We start from the raw sequence: 20,096 nt of genomic DNA, 5'->3' as shown, positions 1-20,096 counted from the left end.
CCCTTCCTGCTTGTCAGTGGCATTTGAGATTTTTACAGCATTACCAGGACCTTTAACTCCTCAAAAGCCACGAACAAGCCACTTTCAAAATGAATTTACACATGTGAGCAAACCCAAAAAACCCACTGGTGTGTGATATCACTTTATTTTCTAATTGTAGGAAGGGTAAAGCTTTTCTCTGTCATTTCCAGAGTACATTGAAGCAACATCTGTTCAGCAAAGCTCTGCACAAAAGTGTAAATCCACACAATGTGTAACAAACACTCAATAATTCACAAAGGGTTTAAAAATCCTACCTTGGGTTCGTGGCTGTGATTCTTCCATAGCCCTTTAATCATTCCTTCCTTTGGACACTTATGGAATGATTCATAAGTATATGGAATATTCAAGATTTCAAACTCTGCCAGATAAATGCAGCACCTTAGAAAATACCTGGAAAAAAGTAACCCCCAAACCAGGAGTTAATGAGATTTACAGTGAGTATTATATTTTAATTCATATGCTCAACCTTGGGATAGTACTGCAAAGTGTCCTTCTGTTGATTTAATAACAAATATGTAGCCTGTACTTATAATTATGATCTTAATGAAGTAAAAAACTGTCTGGTAATTGCTTAGGGAAAGCTCTTTCAGCTGAATGATGGATGAGTTGGATCATCTCTAAAGATAAACCAGTTACTGTAACTCTTACAACTCAAAGTGCATTCCTGCACAGAGATTTTTTTTTCAACAAAATGTTATTATTAAGGGATGTTTTAAGGAAAATTCATCTTACTTTACTGTCTCAATGGGCTTCTTGAAGAGTGATTCCACAGTGTTGGCATCTGCCAAGTGGAGCAGACACTTCAGTGCTCTGCTCCTGTGAGAAAATGTCAGCTGAGTGACACCAATGGGCTGAGGAGGGAAAAAAAACACAGTGAAAAGAGAATATTTGACTATTTGTGATATGTAGTATCACAAATACATTTGGTAAGAGTGAAAAACTGGAGCTTAAGGCTCTGCTAAAAGAATTTCACCACTCTGCTTTAATGGCCAAAGTGAGCCAATGTCTTACACCAGCTTAAAGCACGTTCCAGAATATGTTTAATGAAGCTGTTTTCAAATAATATCAGCAATAAATTTAGAAAACCCAGAGTTCAAGGGCTGCTCCTGATAGTCAATAGCAAAATTCCATGAAAATCACAGTTTTACCCCAAAGGTTGTTGGAGAGGGAGAAACACAGAGCTCATAGAAATCTATAAACTATTGAAATTGCAGATCCAAAGGCCTTGGGTCGAAGCCTGTGCAGTTAAGCAGACAGCACTTGATTTTAATAAGAGGTAAAAATTTCATGAGCATCAAGCTAAAATTAGAATTCAGCAACTTACAGATGTGGTAGAAGTTGTAATTGCAAAAAGCAATCTTGAACTGTAATCCATTGGGCAAGACTGAAGCAGGTAAATAACTCTGCAAAAACAGGTTTGCTTTTAGTACCAGCACAGCTACTGAAACACAACATACCAATAGTCATTGAAATGTAAATATTTCACTGTCACAAAGAGATCAAGGATATGATATTCCAAGGATACAGAAAAGGAGGGGAAAACCTCCAAATAGCTACTCTTAAGCACAGATGTAACTTATTGGGAATGGCATTCCATGACATAAATAAGTATTTGATGATTCAAAACTGATGTCACCAGAAAGCAGAAATAAGGACAGTGAGTTCTGAATCACACACAACCTAACAAGGTTTCTTGAAAAAGCTATTTTTAGCTTGCAAGTTAAAAATAATTCACCATGTTTTATGTGAGACAACACACTCACTTTCGGATTTCTTCATCTTCTCCAAAGATTTCATGAGTTTTCTGTAAAAAGAAGTGAAAGTTGTGAGTTTTCTCCGTTGTTTGGATAAATAGCTTGGTCATATCCCTGCCTAAACCACACAGTCTCTTTAATGGGAGTGATGTATTTACAGCTGCTTTACTCCTTTAGGCTGAACACACAACCTTTTTGTAGCACCAAAGTAAGATTTTAATCTCTGTACAGAGGGAAAGAAAAGCATTTCAAGTCTGTCTCACCAGAGACATTACTGTGCAATGTTACAAAGGGACTGAAATCTTAAATAGCTTCATGGCTTCTAAAGGCAAATTCCACCAAATAACCTTAGTTTTTAGGTCAAGTGAAAAAAAAAATCCATATTTTGTGTAAGTGGCCTGTAAATCTCCTGTGGTGACTTACTTCTGAGGGTGGTGTGCTTGGACACAGCCATTTTTCCAGCAGTTTGTCCCGAATTTTGTTCATATCCAGGTCATTAATCTCAGCTATCTCCTCAGCTGCCATGTGGATATCTACAGGAAGAGGTAGAGACAATGGATTTCCAAACATGCATTTTTAAAGCCCTTTTTAAAGAGCTTCTCTTTGCTCCTTTGAAACTGGATTATGGATCCTCACCTGGATAATCTCTGCCAGTGGGATTCTGGATTCTCTGGTCTATGCTGTGGTGTTCATAGAGGGAAATGATCAGATAGGCTGGTTTCCCAACAGACTTTATCTGCTCCCCCGTGTTCAGGTTGTGTGTTATGAGAACATTTTCGGTTGCTGCTCGTCTGTACTGCATATGTAACTTCTTCTGCAGCACTTTTGCTTTTCCATGGGACTCATCCTTTAGCAAAACACCACAGTTTTACATAAAACAGCCTCTTTTACTCAAAAGCACAAGAAAAATCATCTGGGCTTTCTGCTCTGCTAGGAAAGGTATCTTGGAAGAAATGGCAAAGGTATGTTGTGAAAAAAACAACTAAAGTAAGTGGCAGTGTGTAAAATTAGGATATTTTGAGGTAAAATGGAGAAGGAAAAAGATTAATATTGAAATCTTGGCCTCTGGAATTACAGTAGAATTTTGCCACAATTCTGTTTGAACATGTGGCATAGTACAGAGAACTATTTAGCATTCATTGTGTCTCAACAACTCCCCAGAAATTTGGATATTTGTAATCAGGGCTGAGATTCTTCTTCACCTTTCCCTCCCAACCATGTGAAAATGAGCCTGAGAGCCAAGTCAAAGCAGCCTTTCTTTATATACAACACCACAGAGAGCTAAAGAATCTTGGAACTCAAAGTGAAAGTTAATCATGTTATTGATCCAACAGCTGGAACAGATTCCAACTCATTCTCCTGCAGCAAGAGAAATGCACAGAAACAGGGGAAAGAACAACTTATTCTTCCTTAATAGTGTCTATTTTTTTGTCCAACCTCCAAGGTTGTGAAGAGGAGAATGTTCCAGAACAGAAAGGGTTCTCCTGGGGGGTCACTTCCCCTAGAGTACTTCCCATATCAGGGTTGGTTATGGTACAATTTACCCACCACTATCCCAAACACCAAAAATCAAAATACTACCATAACTGCTGAACTATACAGCAGTCCTGTTTCCCATTACCTCAGCTGTGGTGTTCTTCAGCCACTTGTCAGCCAAATAGAGACAGAATTTCAATGCCTGAATCTGGTCAGGACCTTTTTCAAAGAGGAAAAAAAAGAAGTAAATAAATTAAGTTTTCATGAATCCTTCCTACAGTACACATTAGATCCGTTTTATTTCAAAGAATTCAAATTAGAAGCTGTTTAAAATGTTGGGGAAGCTCTTGTGCCTGAAGAGCAAAAAGATATCATATCTGTTTGGATTCAGATAATAGAGAAGCCAGCTTAAATTGGGCTGAAATATTTGCTTTTGGGGGAAAACTTGTCTGGAGATGGTATGAACGTGCAGAAACTTTAAGCAGGACAACGAGGCCAGGTTGGACAGGGCTTGGAGCAACCTGGTCTAGTGGGAGGTGTCCCTGCCCATGGCAGGGGGTGGAATGAGGTGGTTTTTAAGGTCCCTTCCAACCCAAACCATTCTAGGATTCTATAAAAACAGAGAAAAAAAGGATTTAATAGTGATATCGTGACAGAAAACTGGATGTAGGAGACAAATTAATTTTTGATCTCAAAGTTTCCTGGGTTTCACTGGAGGATACTGGACACATGTTTAGTCACATGCTCTTGTCTCGAGCCTGTTCTTCTCCAGTTTCTCCCCCCATCCCGTTTGTGCCTCACCTGCTGGGAATTCCTGGACAATCTTGAGAGCGATGGCCACGGCCCACTCCGGGTTGACGATGGCCAGCAGGTAGGACTGGATGGTCTGCACAGTTTTGATTGTTTCCTTGTTCACCACTGAGGGACAGCCACTGCTTCTCATTTCAAGGATTTTTGGTTTCAGTTTTTTCTCAAAGACGTATCGAGCTGCAGACATGTGAAAGGTGTCCAGGGAAACCTGGGCAAACATGGAAGGGGATTAAGAGTCATCAGAAGTTCTCTAGTGAGGCCAAAATCGTGCAAAAGAAAGATGAAAGCTCCTTTTTTTTTTTTTGGGTGGGGGGCAATAATTTTGAAATAAATTCTTTCCAGATGCTACTTTACCTTCATTAGTTTGGCAATCAGCAGGAGGGTTGGGAAGGATTCCTCACTGAGCTCTGGAGCTGAAAGGAGAAAGACAGTTGCTTGTGAAAGTGTCCCAGTCCACTTGCAGTTTTCTCTGTGAAATTAAGAACTTTTAGTTTATTGGTAGATGGGGACCTCCATTGGGAGAGAAGGAAAATGATCTTCGTTATCCAGGCTGGGAAGTGGGATATATGGATAACTTTGGTCTTTGGGAGGTCCCAAGAAAGAATTTGAGGACAAATTCTGCATTGTTTCTGTCCCCTTAGCTCCTCTGGGTGGCGATTTGGGAGCACAAATGCTTTCAGAAGTACCCGAGATAAAAACTGCATTAACAATTACAGTTAATATTCAACATATACTGTAGAAATTTAAAGTAGTCAGATAGCAGAGAAAGGGAATTTTATATATATATATATATATATATAACCATAAAAAACACTGAACCTACATATGATGTTCCAGAAACAGTGTGCAGTTCTGAAGAATATCAGGTGGAAGGGCAGCCTGGTGTGAGCAGCTGGAGACAAGGGATTCACCTGCTCTAGAACATATTGGTGTTCCAGGTCTACAGGGGGAGAAATTCTTTGATAAGATCCCAGATGTTTGAGGAGGCTCAAAGCCTAGGAATAAAAAAGAAATAAGAAAATAAACAAACTGCTAAGTCCCAGAGGCAATTTTCTGGGGCAGAGTTGGTAAACATGTGGGGATTTTTTTTTATCCTTGCTATGAGCCACTGCTGAGATGACTTCCTTGAATTCTGTTTTCTGAGGGAGAGCCGTGTACAGAGGATAATTCCCTGAATTTCAACAGTGGTGAATAAATAAATAGCTAATAAATAGACAAAGCAGAACAGAGGTGCCCTGGCAGGGTGACAGGGACACTGGTGGCCATACCTGGCTGAGCTGGATGCTGGTGTTCTTCTCATCAGCGTTTTGTATCACCCTCAGGACAATTTCAATGGTTTCATAGTCATAAGGATCCAGCTGTTCAAAATAATGGTCTGTTTGAAAAGGCCTGGCATGATTTGTCTTTATAAAAACACACAAGTGAGTAGATTTCCCCAGGTTTAATATCAACTGTTGTAACATCAGTACTGTTTCTTCAGTGTTACGTCAATATAAGCATCGTGGCCTAATTCTTTGAAACAAAAAAGACTCCCACCTCATAGTCCTGAATCCTAAAAAACCTATTTTTTTTTTCTGCAAGGATATTGCAGAAAGACCAAGCAAGAAGTGATGGGGAAAAAACTCAAAAAAAGCCACAAAACCCCCCCCCCCAAAACACAAAACCAAACCCCAACATATAATTTTTTTTGACTCCTCACCTATTTTTAATATGGAACTGTGATACTTAGATCTTACTTTTTTGTTTGATTGTTTTCTGGTAGTTTCTTTAAGGGAAGTGGGGGTGAAAGACTCTACTTGCCTTTAATAAAAATTAGATATGTTGCTGTAATTTTTTTATAGAGAAGCAGAAAACTGAAACTCAACCTTTACCTGCTTTAGGAAAATTTTGGGAAAAAACATAACCTTTTCAAATTTCTGAGGAATTATTAATCTGTCATTCAGGTGACACGGGGCACTTGAAATGCAGATTCCAGGGACTCTTTTTGATTGTTTTGGTGTGGTTTTGGATTGCCTTGGTTGGTTGGTTGGTTGGTTTACCTTGTACAATATTCCAGTGAGGTTTGTGACCAGGACTTTGGTGCTTTTGAGCAGAGGAGTTATTTCCAGGGCTCTGGCCAGCAGTGTGGAATGAGGTTGCTTCTCCCTGTGTTCTGCAGAGTCCCCTTCCTCCTGACTTGTGGTGGTGTTCTGGAGCAGGAGTGTTTCGATGCAAAGCTGCAGTGCAGCATCACTGTCCAGCAGGAAAGTACTAGAAAAATACCAGAATATTTTCTCTGTGAGCTTTGGTTTTTCCTTAGGAATACAGTAATGCAAGACCAGGATGTGTTCTGAATAATATTTCTTAAAAAAGAACAGTTTGCATATGGTATTAATTAGGATTTATTTAAACTAAAATAGAAGTCAGTGGTCATGGTTATTATTGCAGCAATAATTGAGTACAGTTAATTTGAGAGAATCAGTACCTGCAGTAGTTTAGGATGAGACCTGTGTCTACTTCTGGGTTTTGGACCAGCATTCTTATGAGTTCTTTCTTCCTCAGTGGTGGCTGTCTAAATACAGTCTCAAAAGAAATCTGTAGGTAAAGAAACAATTTCTCTTCTTCTCAAAAAATCTTTTAGGCAATATTGGGACTAATTCCTTATATAGTGGATCTTTTCTGTTTTCTTTAGTATCAATCCAGACACTTTTAGAGCAGGAAAAAGCAGTGCATTTGCTGACTATCCCCTGGGCCAAATAACACTTAAAATCTCCAAAGCTCCTTTATAGCCCCCTCAATTATTGCATTTCAGTTTCTAAGGTTTATTTAAGCAGATTGAAAAATTAAAATCAATCCCAACTGTGCCTATATTTGAATGTGAAATCTGTGTAAAACCCACCACACATCTCAGACTATACTGACATTATTAACTGATTAGTTAATAAGCCCCTAAAATAAATAAATAAATAAAATCAATCTTACACCAAATTTGCCAAGCTGGAGACCCCATTCTGCATCAATAGCCAATTCTTGGAATTTTTTCTTTTCTTCTGCCTCACCATACTGGTCAGCAAGTTGTGCTCCAACCAGAGCTACTGCCTGAAAGGAGTGAGAAAGGAAGTGAATACAAGTCCAATAAATAATCTGAAAATTGGGAATCCTAAGGTCTAAATCCTTAGAGGAATTTAAAACAATTCATAGATGATCATACAACTGTGTAAAATGAAAACAAATCTCACAGGAGGGGACAGGACTATTCCACCTCCTGAGCTGGAAGTTCAAAGCTACTTGAAAATTAACTTTCTCCAAAATATTTTCTGAGTGGTGTAGAAGCTAATACAAGAGGTACTTTTTAGATATATTTTCTCAAAATTAACATCACTCTCCCTCCCCATTTCTTTATGCTTTACTTCCCATCTTCCTTTACATTTTAATATATTTATTTATTAGTTCCATTCTTGACAACTGCTGTCAGAGAACAGCTTATCCCAAATAGGATGTAGATATATGATGGGACCTGAAATAAATGCTTCCAAGCTTTGGAATGAGTCATGATGAGCTAAAACCCAATGCATGGGGTTAAAAATCATGTTGAATATTGACAGCAACTGCCTGGGCACAACTTGTGATGCAGAGGAACTTGTTCCAGCAGCTCTACCTCTAGTCATGGCAAACTCCTGCCCCACCACATGGTAGTGTTGGTGTCTTTTTAAAAGAAACTCCTCAACATTCTTTGTGTGCTGAAGGAATACAAGGACTTGGGAATTTACCAGAACTTTTCTGTAATTTTGCCAGGTATTGTTTATGACATCCCACAGCTTCTTGAACGTCTCCTCCTTGGGCAGGACTGTGCAATACCCCAGTGCCAGGTTCTGATCTATGACACGGCAGTTGAACACCTGTGGTTTGGGAAAAAAAACTTATAAACTTTAGGAATTTATTTAAATAGGTCTCTTTCTTTAAAGTGTAACACAGAGTGTACTCTGTAATTCAGAGGTGTGTTGGGACTATAAGTTAGAGGGGGAAAAAAAAGAATAAAAATGTATTTCAGGTTTTAGAACTTGGAATCTAAATGTCCTGGAGCCAGTCTAAAAGTAAGTTCCCTCAGTCTAAACTGCCTTAGAAGATGGTGGATTGCAGATTTTGCAGATAGCTTTTTTTAAAAACTGACCCCAACTAGAAAAAGTCTACAAATTAACCCAGGATTTAAAATGAGATAGAGTGTACCTACAGATCAAAAAGGCCATTATTATAATTTAGGACCCTACAGGATCCCCCAAAGTTGAGGCTCTCACTTTCTCACAGAAGCAGAGCAACTGGTGCAGGGTCAAAGAGCCCCAGTCCACAAGAGGCTCAAATCCACCCAACCAGGGTGGAGTCACCATCTCTGGAGGTGTTTAGAGGACCTGGTGCTCAGGGTTTAGTGTGGACTTGGCAGTTGTAGGTGAATGGCTGGACTCGATCTTAAGGGTCTTTTCCAACCAAAATGATTCCAGACAGAGCAGAGAAAGGGCTCCCTCTTACCCCTTCCAGAGCACTCTTACCTTGTGTAGTAAGGTCAGGGCAGTGCTCCTGATGACTGAAGAACATTTCTCTTTCATAGCAAGGAGGAAGGTCTTGGTTTCAGCAAGTGTGCTGACACTGTATAGCTATCAGGAAAAAAATCCCACAATTAAAAATAAATTCTAAGTCTTCAACCTCTCTTGTCATTTACAGCATGACAGGTACTAGAGTAATAACAGGTACTCTGGTAATTATATGTGCTGATTTATTTAAGGTCTTGCAAAGATTTCTTCTAGACAGAAGAAGGATTTCTGTTTCCAAGTGCTTTTGAATTGAGGAATGTTTCTTGAATATTCTACTCACAACTTTTCCCTTGCTAACCGACGATAAAGCAACATCATAAACCATTACTCATCTGTTCATTCTAGATCAGAAATGAAAGTTTAGGTCTGAACATACTTTGCAAAGAGAAAGAGGACCATGAAAAATAGGGGAGAAACCACCAGCTCCTTTCACAAACTGGCTCAACATCTGATCGAGTGGTGGTAACACAAGGGTTGTGGTGAGGGCCTCTCCCACAGTTCCCAAATCCTTACAGAACTGCTCTAACCTTGTTAATAGTTGGGATACTTCTGAGATTGACTCTCAGAATTCAGCATTGTCCTTGGCCTACCTTTTCACTCAGGGTCGGGTCCATGGTGTTGGAAATGCCGTGCTGGAGGCAGGACCCCAAGGCACAGACCGTGAGCCTCAGGGCCAGCTCACACTGACTGCACTCCAGCAGGGTCTGCACTGCTGCACTCAGGGGAGCTCCAACTGCCAGCAGAAGGTTCCAGCCTGTCAAAAACAATCCCAGAAAATAATTAGTATATTTGTATTAACCACATTGCTCTTGGAATTCCTATCAGAGCAGTTTTTCTTTTTCCTTGTTTAATTTAGGACACAGGATCAGCCTTAGTTTCCTTTGAAACGTTCAGGGCTTTTGATTTAATACAGACTCTTATTTTAGTTCAAAACCCAGAAGTTTTTCACCAGAAGTCATCTTCTTGGGCAGGCTTTGATGATCCCAGCTCACAGTACTTCTGGACTGAAGTACAGCCTTTGACACACTCAAAATCCCACGGTGGAATGGTAGGAATTACCACCCAAACTGGTGTTTCCTGTGCTGAACCAAAATATGGCTTTAAATGAACATTTAGGCACTAATTAAAAAAACCCTAAGAGCTAATCATGCTTGTGGAGGTTGAGTTTAAATCTCATGTTTTCCAGTGTCTGGTTTACACTGTCAGTGCCATCATGTCCCTGCCCATGGCAGGGGTTGGAATGAAGGGATCTGGGAGGTCCCTTCCAACCCAAAGCATTCTGTGATACCTTCAACAAAGGCACGGTTTGCCAGGCTGGTGGACTCCAAGGGATACACCTTGTCCTCTGAAAGACAGACAAATAACATCAGCACTTTGCCAGGAATCTCAGCAACACTGGGAAGTCTGGCAGGACTTAGAAAATCCTACAGGGACAGTGCAAAAAATAAAGACACGTGAACTCCCAGAGCCATTTGCTGCTATTTTTGGCTGTGCCTGGTCAGAAGTGATTTTCTAGGGGGAATATCTCTTTCAGCACCTACAGGGTTGTGGATTTCCATTTATAATACTTGAAAGTTTTAAGAGTTATTGTATCTACAGTGGTGTAAAATACAATTTTAGAATGAGCTGAAATTCCTCTTGATAAAATCCTGTTGTCATAGTGGCTGCCAGAATATCTAGAGAAGATCATAGGAACAGTACAAGTTTATAGTGACACTTCCCAGAACATTCTCCAGGACTTCAGGCATTTGTCACCCAGATTTTTCCTGAGCCAGAATAAAACCCAAAGTCACCTTTCAATTCTATACCCCCCAGTGGATATTTCTTCTGGGAGTTTGTCTAATTGAGATTTCTGAGGTGATAATTTCCACAGACCCCCTGAATTAGTTACATTTCTAGATAAAAACCAGTAAGAAACACAGACTCAGTGTTCAGGAAAGCAAGTTTACCACAGAGGGGCAGAACAGAAGAAATAAATTCATATGTAACTGGCATCGTTGTCTGTGCATCAAGGACTATCCCATCTTCATTAAAGAAGTCACCGTAGGTCCACTCTTCATAAGGATCTTTATCCCCTCCAAAGGATGTTGTCTAAATAAGAACATTGTCAAAAGTACACTCAACAAAAAGAAGAGTTAATAAGTCTACTAACAAACTCAGTGTTGCAAGAGATTCCAGTTTTGGAATACAAGAATAGAACACAACCTTCTATTTGAAAATGGATTTTACTCTCCTACTTTTGTTGAAAGACCAGTAGCAATAAACACATTTCCTCCCTTCAGTGGCCCCATTTCTCTTTCATGTTGCAGTTATTTAGCTGTACAGCCAAAATGCTTTCTTCATTAATTTAATGGAGGCTTTCATAAACATTCTTGGCCAAATATTACAAGCAAACATTTTTCAAATGGATCATTTTTTTTAGAAAAGCAACATTCTGTGCACAAACATTGCCCAGCTCTGCTCCACTCCAGCTGTAAGAGCCCATTCATTTCAAGTAGCCTAAAGCACTGCTTGACCTAAACAAAAAACAAAGATGCTGTTCAAGGACTTGATCATCTCAGTTTTACAAAACTCTTGGCAGTGCCTTCACATAATGCATGTATTTAAAAATCAAGCCCTCCCTGCCACACTTTCAAGTCAGCTCTCTTGCAGCAGTTCTTCAATAAAACCACTAATATTTTCAGCAGGATTTAGAAAGTGGAGAATGCTACTTGTGCTTGTCCCACAGCTGCACTGCTTTTAGGACTCAAATCATTCCTTAAGCTGAATACACTCATATTTGAGGAAATTTTTCTTTGTAGAGCTCTGTGTGGATTTGTTGTTGTTGTTTGCTTTCTGATTGAATATTGCTGGAGAAATGAGAGGGAAAATAACACCTAGAGTGGACAGTACAGAAAATACCTTTGCTGCAAATCCCTCATCTATTTGGCACTGTCTGTAGGTGTCCTTGGCAATCAAAGTGTACTGACAGAGCTCCAGACAATCCAACAGTAAATCTGTAAAAACATGAAGTTCATCAGCATGAACAGAAGGTTCATATGTCCTATCAGGAGGAAACAATTTTGCAGCACTTCTTTTTACAGGTGCATATACAGAAAGTCGCTCTGGTTTCAGGTTAATTGGTTGCTGTTTGGGAAGCTGGGACTCCCAGCATGAACACAAATAACAGTAGTTACCTGCACTACACACTGTGGCTGCCTGGCAGGCCAGCTCATGGATCACTGCTGGGAGATTCATGTCAGTGGGAAGGATCATTGGAACATCAGCTCCCAACATGTGGCAAAGCCTTTGACCCACTGAAAACAGGAGCTTCCCTGTTTCTTCAGTGCAGTGATTTTCATAGGACTCCCTATTAAAAAAGAAAAGGATGTTAAAAAACCCCAGTAGTTCTTAGGGCTTTTACTTAAGGCCACACTCTGTTCTAATTCTTTAACTCCCTTTTAGCTCACTCACTGCTGTGACTGAAGTGAAAAGCACACTGGAGTTACCTTTGAGATACTGAAATACCTAAAACACATTAATAATAAAAATATATTTCACACTTTCATCTGATCTCTTTTGGGGGGAGGAGGTAGTAAGTTTAAATTATGTGACAACCTAAGCATGAGGCAGAGACCAGCTAAAAACCAGTCAGTGTGCAATAGTTTCCTTCTGTTAAGCCAACAATTATCATAACAGTTATTTAATATTTGGCCTTACTCTATAAAAGGAGAGGGAATCTTTTTACTGAGTAATCATGTTATGGTAAAAACCAGTGGCAATTTTCAGAGACAATGGCTTAATTCCACACTCAATAGTGCATACAAACAATAAGCATGTTGCTTAAACACTTATTTTTAGAAAAAAACTAAAACAGAAAACCCTTTCCTTTGCTCTACACATACTTAATTCTGCAAAGTATCAGAAATAGTTCAGAAAAGCCCATTGAAAGTGAGGATCTTGAAAAGCTCTGCAGTTTTACCTGCATATTTTTACAGCAACTTCAACTTTTCCAGCATCCAGAGCTCTCAAGGCCAGTTTTTCTCCCAGTTTGTGCTCTGGCACCTGCAGGAGCAAAGCCAGTCTGTACAGCCTGGATTCACTGAGAGGGTTCTTGGCTTTGCCATCCCCTGAGTTACAGTTCATTGGCTGCACTTTGATAGTCTTTTCTGCAGATCTGGCACTGTCATAAGCATTTATGTGGTGCTCAAGTAGCTCAGACATCAGGGAAGGGTTGCTGAATTCTTCAGCTGAGAGAAAGATATCAAAATACTCCTGCAACGACAACAACAATTATATATTTGTATTCACATCACTTCCTTTAAAAATATTAAGGTCTTCTTTTTTTATGAAGATGTTTTTATTCCCTGTTTCATTAGAGGAATATTTCAGTACAAAGTTGACTTTAGTGGTTTCAATCAACTACTGATTTATGTAATAAATTAGAGGACTTTGCCAGGCAGTAGAGAAGCAAAATAAAAAAAACCTGAAGGAAACCCCATGCTCACAAGCTGTATTAACTAATATAAGTTAACCTCCCATAGTAAGATCTTCACAGTACTCTATCATGAAGTCTTTGCAGTGTTACTAATTAAGACTTTGGGAGAGTGTCTAAATTTTTGGTTTAAATAGACAACTGAGTTCTAATTGGGAACTTTCCCAGTAGAGTAGCCTTGGAATCTCTTTGAAGTCAATACTAAAACCAACCTTTGCATGTATGTTGTAAATACAGTTAATTTGGAATATAACCCACGTGGTAAGAACGATCTGGAATAACCACAGTAAATCAGAAGTGGTTTGAAGCTATCAGTTACCTACCTGCAGGGTGGCAAGTGTTTCAAACATCTTCAGGTTTGCTTCATGTTCATGTTCCTTCACGGGATTGTCTGTTGGAGGAGAAAACCAATTACTCTCTGATTCCATTTCCAAACAACATGTGAGGTGTTAAAGTTGTACCTTTTTGAGTGTTGAGCAGGAATTTTAGGACTTCCACGAGTGTCTTGGTCATAAACATTTGTGCTTTTTGCTGCAGGAAAGGAAGAGGTTAATGGGTTTGGGTTTTTTTTTTTTTGGTCAAAATGTTGCTGGTAGCAGAGTAACCCTGAGGCTTCAACTCTGTTAAAACACTTTGTAATGCTCTCCAAACATCCTCAGCAACAATTATCAAGTCTAAGATACAACCAGTTGAAAAGCAAGGGAACAAAAAGCTATTGTAAATGTGAATCCTTTATAGAAACAGTAAATACTTTCTAGGTGTAATTATGTATTTGCTCTCACAGGGGTTTGGAAATATCCACCCTTCTCCCTTTCTTTTTCCTTCCCTTGCCCAGAATAACTCCCCCAGGCAACTGTTCACAAAAATTCCCTTCTGTGGTTGTGAGACAACGTGTAATGTCAGCTGGGAAGCTGCAACACACTTTGGTGCATGGCAGAGCCACACCTACAGTCTTTAAACAGGTGTTCTCCAAGGACTAAAGAAAGCACTGGAAAATACGTAGGATTAGAGGTATAATACTAATAATGAGGCAGGATTTATAAACTATTGATTGAATTCAGATGGCCATGCTACTCCATAGAGATGCCTTTAAAAATAACAAAAAATTATATATACTGTAAAAGATCAAGTTAGAAGAGGCTTCAAGAGGTGCCCCAGTCCAACCTCTTGCTCAAAGCAGCACCAGTTCATCCCTTTTTTGCTGGAAGACAGTTTTTCCATTTGCATCCCCTCCCTCTTTTTAAGCATCTGAGTAAGAATAGCACTTAGAATAACTTCTCTACTACATAAAAGACTCGGTACCTCTTCAGAATCATCTGGTTTGTTCTTCAATACCAGTTTTCCCCATATAGTCAATCTCTCTGCAACTTCCTCAGCTTCAGCAGGAGTCAGAGACTTTAACAAAGTCTGAGATTCTTCTCCCTGAAGGGAGAAAAACAAACAAACAAAATTAAACCAGAAATAATGCAAAGAGATGGACATTTGCTTTTGGAAAAGCTCAGTTATGTGGGTGTCCTTGCTCTGATACTTAACTGGCCATTGTGCAACCCTTGTAAGCAAAACCAATATGTGAAAATATGTAGAGACTTCAATTCCAAACTTGTCTTGTGTATTGTAGGTCATAACTTTCATCCTTTTCTGAAGGATAAAACTCTGACAAAGGACTCCTTTTCAATGTTGAGTATAGGCAGTTAGGTGTAGAATAACTAGAATTGTAATTAAAAATATATATGTAAAGTGCTTTTAAGATCTGAGGAAGCAATACAACTCGCCCCTGTTTTGTAAATAGGTGTCACTGTTGAAATTCCAGAATCACCTGACATAAAGTATTTCCATACCCTTTCTTTGTCAATCAGGTCTATCATCCTCAGAAAGTAGACTTCCCCAGTGGGCAGTGCATATGCTTCTACAATTTTCAAGGCATCCTCCAAAGAAGTAGTGGTATCTTGTTTAAGAATGTATCTCACAAGCATCTGTCAGAAGGAAACAGATCTGGACTTTAGTTTCTTGATGTATAGAATGACACAGGAATTAGTTTATCCACACTGCTTCACTGTTGGAACTGTACAGCTCATACCAAGCAAGTTACTTGGAAGCTTCAAACTTTCATCTGGAGAAAACCTGACTGAAGTGTAACTGGGACAAACCTGGGCTTGGGGAGAGAATTAACCTGGGAACTCTGAATATTCATCTGGCTCCTCAGGATGCCAAGGAACTTTTCCCGAAATACTCACATTTTCTCCTAATGAAGGGGAGATGTTAAGAAAATAACAAAGTAAAAAACCACCAAGTCATGTTCCCTGTGACCCTGGGAGAAATCAGGCCTGAAGTCTCAATTACTCACCATGATCATCTCGTTGTCCCTTAAAAGATTTGTATCCCTTATCCCATAGGCTCTCAACAGCTTCTTCATCTCCATTAGCCTGTAACTGTCCTGCAGTAACTTCACCCTGTGGACGAATTAGACTCTTATTACTGTCTTTGCTCTGTGATTTAACCATCCTACTACATCAGAGACACAGTATTTCCCCCCCCAAGTGTAGCCTGTGGACGTTTCTTACTTGCCATGATCCATTTCCAGGTGCTGTTTCACCAGCTGCTCCACTGCTGCACTCCATGGTACTGTAGCACTGCCCATGAGCTGCAGAACTGCATCAAATTTCAGCTGGAAAAGGAACAGAAACAGCCTCCTTTTCAAATCAAAGCAGTTTCAAATCTCCTGAAGGATTGTCTGTGTGTGGCTGATTCCTTTAGGCAAGGGGTTTATTTCCTTGCCCCATCTCCACTCACATAAAGGACACTCAGTATCATAATATGAGGTGTCAACTTAAGTGAAAAAATGCTCAGTCATTTCCAACACTGTGGAGCTTGAGTTTCATATTAAACTCGGTGAGTTTTCCATGTGCTGACATCAAAACTACAATTTAATTCTCAAAGAACATCACATGGCAGATGACTAAAATAGAATAAAAAGACAGCACACTAGTTTCCCCTCATAGCACTCGTGTAAAAATGCACCCAGATGCTCATGTAAAATTGATGTTTCAGTCTGAACTGGTGTTTTGGAGTCACTTGATGCCTCTTTCATAAAATATACTTACATCTGTGTCAGAGATGCAGCCAATGACAGCAATGGCCTTTGCCTCCCATGCAGTTTCAAACACTGAGATGGACCGTGTCCGACAAGGTTCCAGCAAATCCTGGATATACAGATAAAGATTATCAGGATTATCTTATAAACAAAAATGTAAAGTTTCCTGGACATTGAGGGATAGATTTGGCTAACTCCCCTTGTATCTTTTATTGCCTCATACTGAAATAGTTACTATCATTAAGGTCACTGACAGGAATAAGCTGATCTGAAAGCTTGTCCTTCAAAAATTCAAGTGTAAACAGAAATGGTCATGGGACTTGTTTTCTGCTTACTCATGCTGAAAGAACTTCCTTCAAAAGGAAGAAAATCTGGATACCTTTATGTACTGTAGAAGAAGTTCATCTTTCTGGAGATTATGTTCACACAGGTAGGGTTTGATGAACTTCTCCAAAATTGATGGGACAAGCTCTGGTGCCAAAATTTTATCAAACATGCGGAACACAATTGTAGTTGCATTCTCCTGAGCAGCAAACAGAAAAACACCACGTCAGAACATCACACACAGAACATCTCCTCTAAATAATTCCACATCCAGAGGCCACTGAAATCCATTGAATGATATCAAGAGCAAACAACCCTCTTTAGCTCCAAGAAAACCTTTCTTTTACTAAGCCCCTTCTTGTTCACTTGTATCTCTGATTTCTCTGTTGCTGTTTGCTCCCCAATGTAATGAACTGCAGATCATGGAGTTTGAGCCACACCTTCTCAGAGGATCTTGTCACATTATATTTATGCCCAGAGCTGAAAGAAAATTTGTAACAAACATATCAAGGTGATGAACACCAGTTTAACCAACCAGTCCACCAGGATTCCTCTTGTGTCTGATCTTAAATTGCATGCTCCAAGATTTTTCTCCTTCTCAGAACAACCCACTACTCAAAAGCACTTTTTGAAGTGTCTGCAGAATTACCTTTTCAAAATCAGAGAGTGCCAGCCTGCAGTTGTATTTTCTGTACAGATTGATCAATTCTTGTAAATCATTTACCAGCTTCTTTAACCTCTGGATCTCTTCACAGTCACCACATCTCTGAAACAGCGTTTAGAAGTAGTGAAATGTTAGAAGACTATTAGAAGGTGTCATAAACATTTTGTTAATCTTTAAATACAAGAAAATTGGAACTTGGTTCCTTCCTTTCATGGAATTAAGTCAATCTTTACCTAAAACAATAGTGACCTAAGTATCATCCATTCCAGTTCTAGCACAGAGCATCTGTTCTGAAGTCTCTCAGCTAGTTCTTAAATTTGTTACATTTCTTACCAAAGCAGCCAAGTGGCCAAAAGTTGGCAGTCCCCCTTCACCTTGATTTTTACTTGTGAAAAAAATCTCTGCCATTTGGAGTCCATTGTCTGGCCAATTTGCCTGTCCAAAATAATTGATATTAGCAAACTGTATTGTACATATAGAAATATATAGAAAAACGAGACATGCAAAGTTTCTGCAGTGACTCACCTTGTCAGTTAACTCAAGGTTTCGAGCACCTTGTTCCAGCCACTTTGCTAATATTTTCTGAAAAAAATACAGATATAAATAGTGATGCTGTTTATCAAAGCAAAAATTGCCATTAGAAATGTCTTTTTTAAAAGAAATCATTCAAGATATAAACACTAGGGAAAAGAATCCCTTTAAAAGACAGATGATCAAGCTCCTGACATTCAAAAATAAATCTGTAGGGTTGACTCAAAAATTATCTTAGTCTGAGAAAATGACATTTTGCATTAATTCAGTGAGTCTTACCTGTCCATTTGGCACAACTCTTCTTGAGAAGGGGATCACAATATTTTTAAGCCACAAGCACAGTTCATGCAAAGGAACAGTGAAAGGGATGGCACTAAGCAAGTCCTTCAGCATTTGCTCATCAAAGCTGTTTTCAAAATCTGCCTAAAATATTAAAACAGAACAATTACAGACAGATAGAGTAGATGTTTATCTGATACTTTATAAACTGTTTCACTAATAGGAAGAAACAGTAAATTTCACAAATACAAAGAGAAAATCTCAATAATCATTGACAAGAATTAAAAAAAGCAGCCCTGATAAGAACAACTAGAGCTTGGTCTTCTTAAAAAAAGACCTAATAGAAGCAATTTCTTTGCAAATTAGTGTCCTGTTCCTTTAGGACTTGTTCTACAGTTCTGTTTTAAGAAAACAACAGACATGGACCTCAAAGTCCTGCATTTCAAATTATAACAGCAGCCCACAGCCACTACTCTGAATGTGTCATTCAGAGTAAGGAGTGACTGTGATTATTTTTGAAGGATTTTAAGGCAGGCAGCAAATGTCCACTAAAAATTCTGAGAGCTGGGCTTGCAAGGCAGTAAATGGACGATTACAAGCACCACAGAATAAATCAAAGAATCGTCCTCCTTAAGACCTACTACTATATATTCTGACATCAGAAAGACCATTTTAGTCCTAAATCAGTAAATTCAGCCTGCCAAGGATCCAGGTGAACAGGTAATTGTTGTGGTAATAGATGAGGCTCTGCCACAGACATTTTCCCCTCTGTTTTGTAACCACGTTGGTCTGGCTGTGAAATCAGGCTGGAGAATTGAAGAGATTTAACCCCCTCCATAAATTCCAGAGGTGTCTGTGCCATCTCACCTGGTGCCTGAGCCACAGGTACTGTGCACAAGAGAGATGTCCTTCTTCCAGCTGAGATATGATGTTCTTGAACATGTCTTTGTTATTCAGGAACTCTGTCCAAGCAATTCCACTAGAAATGAGGGGGGAAAGAAACTTGGTTATATGTCAATATTAAATATGGGGAAGAACTTCAAACCTTTTCTCCCCAGTACTATGAGCTGTAAGAGACAACAGATTGTGTTTGTATAAAATCACTCTCCCCCATATACACTGAAGAAAAAAAATCTATTCAAGTGCATATGCAACAGATAATTTAGGTTTTCAACATATAGGATGACTCAAGCTCTCTTCATTCTCCCTTCCCCACAGCACAGGATGGGAAACTTCAAGAAGAAAAGGAAGGGTTTAAAGTTGAATGAACTCGAATTTCATTTCAGTGGTACATATTTGACCATTAGGATTAAATTTGCTTTAAACCTCAACAAACAAACCTGAATTTCTCTGGTCCAAAAGCTCCATAGAACGTTGTAAGCCTTGCCTGAGCTCTCAATACCTGAGTGCAGACAAGAGATTTAAGGTCAATTTGTGACTTACCAAAAAGTGCTATTACAGGGTTAGAACAACCATCACAAAGAGGAAGAACGGAGGAAAAGAAAGACTTTTCAAGAATTTCAGTTGATTCTATATGTAGGTTTCTTAACAAAGCATGAATCAAAAATTTCAGTTGTGTGACACTTTACACTGATTGTCTTTGAAGGCAGATGAGGCCTGTCCAGATTCCAACAGGACTAAGCCAGAAACAAAATTTAATACCTAACAGCAGTTAAAGGGAGGTTCTGCCTTCAATTTATGGAGCATCTGAAATGGAATCTTTCTATGACTGAAGGAATGGCTCATTTGTGAATATGTCATTACTGTGGTTCTCTTTCATGCTATAAAATATGATCTTGTTTAGACTTTTTAGAAGTTCAACAGTAATCAGTTTTTAAAACTCTACATTGTAGTGGTTTCTATGATACTGCAGGTCCAGGAAGTTTGTCCTCACCTCAGTTATGGACACTGGAGCCCCATCAGATGATGGAGCAGTGGTTCTTTCATCTTTCTTCAAGATCTGAAACAAATACAGGAGATGGTTTGGATGACAGCTCAGAACATGCCAGACAAAACCACCAATTTGAGAGACATGAGGGAAATCTTAGTACTTCTGAAACTGAGGTCTTTATTTGACAGAGTTAGA

General features: G+C 39.2%; 1 protein-coding gene across 1 annotated transcript in view; it reads right to left on the bottom strand.

Annotated features, from left to right (window-relative positions):
- The window catches only part of KNTC1 (kinetochore associated 1), a 35,215-nt gene that overhangs the window by 6,092 nt on the left and 9,027 nt on the right, over nucleotides 1-20,096 (bottom strand). The window contains exons 19-55 of the mRNA XM_017814196.1: nucleotides 19,905-19,970; nucleotides 19,351-19,412; nucleotides 18,878-18,989; nucleotides 18,011-18,154; nucleotides 17,726-17,782; nucleotides 17,534-17,635; nucleotides 17,186-17,302; nucleotides 16,592-16,735; nucleotides 16,223-16,321; nucleotides 15,683-15,786; nucleotides 15,466-15,571; nucleotides 14,960-15,094; nucleotides 14,424-14,543; nucleotides 13,583-13,652; nucleotides 13,445-13,512; nucleotides 12,609-12,901; nucleotides 11,824-11,996; nucleotides 11,549-11,643; nucleotides 10,597-10,738; nucleotides 9,936-9,992; nucleotides 9,238-9,401; nucleotides 8,606-8,710; nucleotides 7,832-7,960; nucleotides 7,044-7,160; nucleotides 6,547-6,656; nucleotides 6,122-6,332; nucleotides 5,351-5,440; nucleotides 4,906-5,077; nucleotides 4,437-4,495; nucleotides 4,074-4,290; nucleotides 3,418-3,491; nucleotides 2,433-2,643; nucleotides 2,220-2,329; nucleotides 1,806-1,846; nucleotides 1,367-1,445; nucleotides 775-893; nucleotides 297-432 (exon numbers count right to left, since the gene is read on the bottom strand). Coding sequence (XP_017669685.1) covers nucleotides 297-432; nucleotides 775-893; nucleotides 1,367-1,445; nucleotides 1,806-1,846; nucleotides 2,220-2,329; nucleotides 2,433-2,643; nucleotides 3,418-3,491; nucleotides 4,074-4,290; nucleotides 4,437-4,495; nucleotides 4,906-5,077; nucleotides 5,351-5,440; nucleotides 6,122-6,332; nucleotides 6,547-6,656; nucleotides 7,044-7,160; nucleotides 7,832-7,960; nucleotides 8,606-8,710; nucleotides 9,238-9,401; nucleotides 9,936-9,992; nucleotides 10,597-10,738; nucleotides 11,549-11,643; nucleotides 11,824-11,996; nucleotides 12,609-12,901; nucleotides 13,445-13,512; nucleotides 13,583-13,652; nucleotides 14,424-14,543; nucleotides 14,960-15,094; nucleotides 15,466-15,571; nucleotides 15,683-15,786; nucleotides 16,223-16,321; nucleotides 16,592-16,735; nucleotides 17,186-17,302; nucleotides 17,534-17,635; nucleotides 17,726-17,782; nucleotides 18,011-18,154; nucleotides 18,878-18,989; nucleotides 19,351-19,412; nucleotides 19,905-19,970 — 4,410 coding nt within the window. The remainder of the gene's footprint in view (nucleotides 1-296; nucleotides 433-774; nucleotides 894-1,366; nucleotides 1,446-1,805; nucleotides 1,847-2,219; nucleotides 2,330-2,432; nucleotides 2,644-3,417; nucleotides 3,492-4,073; nucleotides 4,291-4,436; nucleotides 4,496-4,905; nucleotides 5,078-5,350; nucleotides 5,441-6,121; nucleotides 6,333-6,546; nucleotides 6,657-7,043; nucleotides 7,161-7,831; nucleotides 7,961-8,605; nucleotides 8,711-9,237; nucleotides 9,402-9,935; nucleotides 9,993-10,596; nucleotides 10,739-11,548; nucleotides 11,644-11,823; nucleotides 11,997-12,608; nucleotides 12,902-13,444; nucleotides 13,513-13,582; nucleotides 13,653-14,423; nucleotides 14,544-14,959; nucleotides 15,095-15,465; nucleotides 15,572-15,682; nucleotides 15,787-16,222; nucleotides 16,322-16,591; nucleotides 16,736-17,185; nucleotides 17,303-17,533; nucleotides 17,636-17,725; nucleotides 17,783-18,010; nucleotides 18,155-18,877; nucleotides 18,990-19,350; nucleotides 19,413-19,904; nucleotides 19,971-20,096) is intronic.

This window comes from Lepidothrix coronata, unplaced genomic scaffold, assembly GCF_001604755.1.
Source record: "Lepidothrix coronata isolate B3197 unplaced genomic scaffold, Lepidothrix_coronata-1.0 Scaffold44, whole genome shotgun sequence".
Taxonomy (NCBI): Eukaryota; Metazoa; Chordata; class Aves; order Passeriformes; family Pipridae; genus Lepidothrix; species Lepidothrix coronata.
Note: the sequence above shows the minus strand (reverse complement) of the source record. Positions and strands in the feature narration are given on the sequence as shown.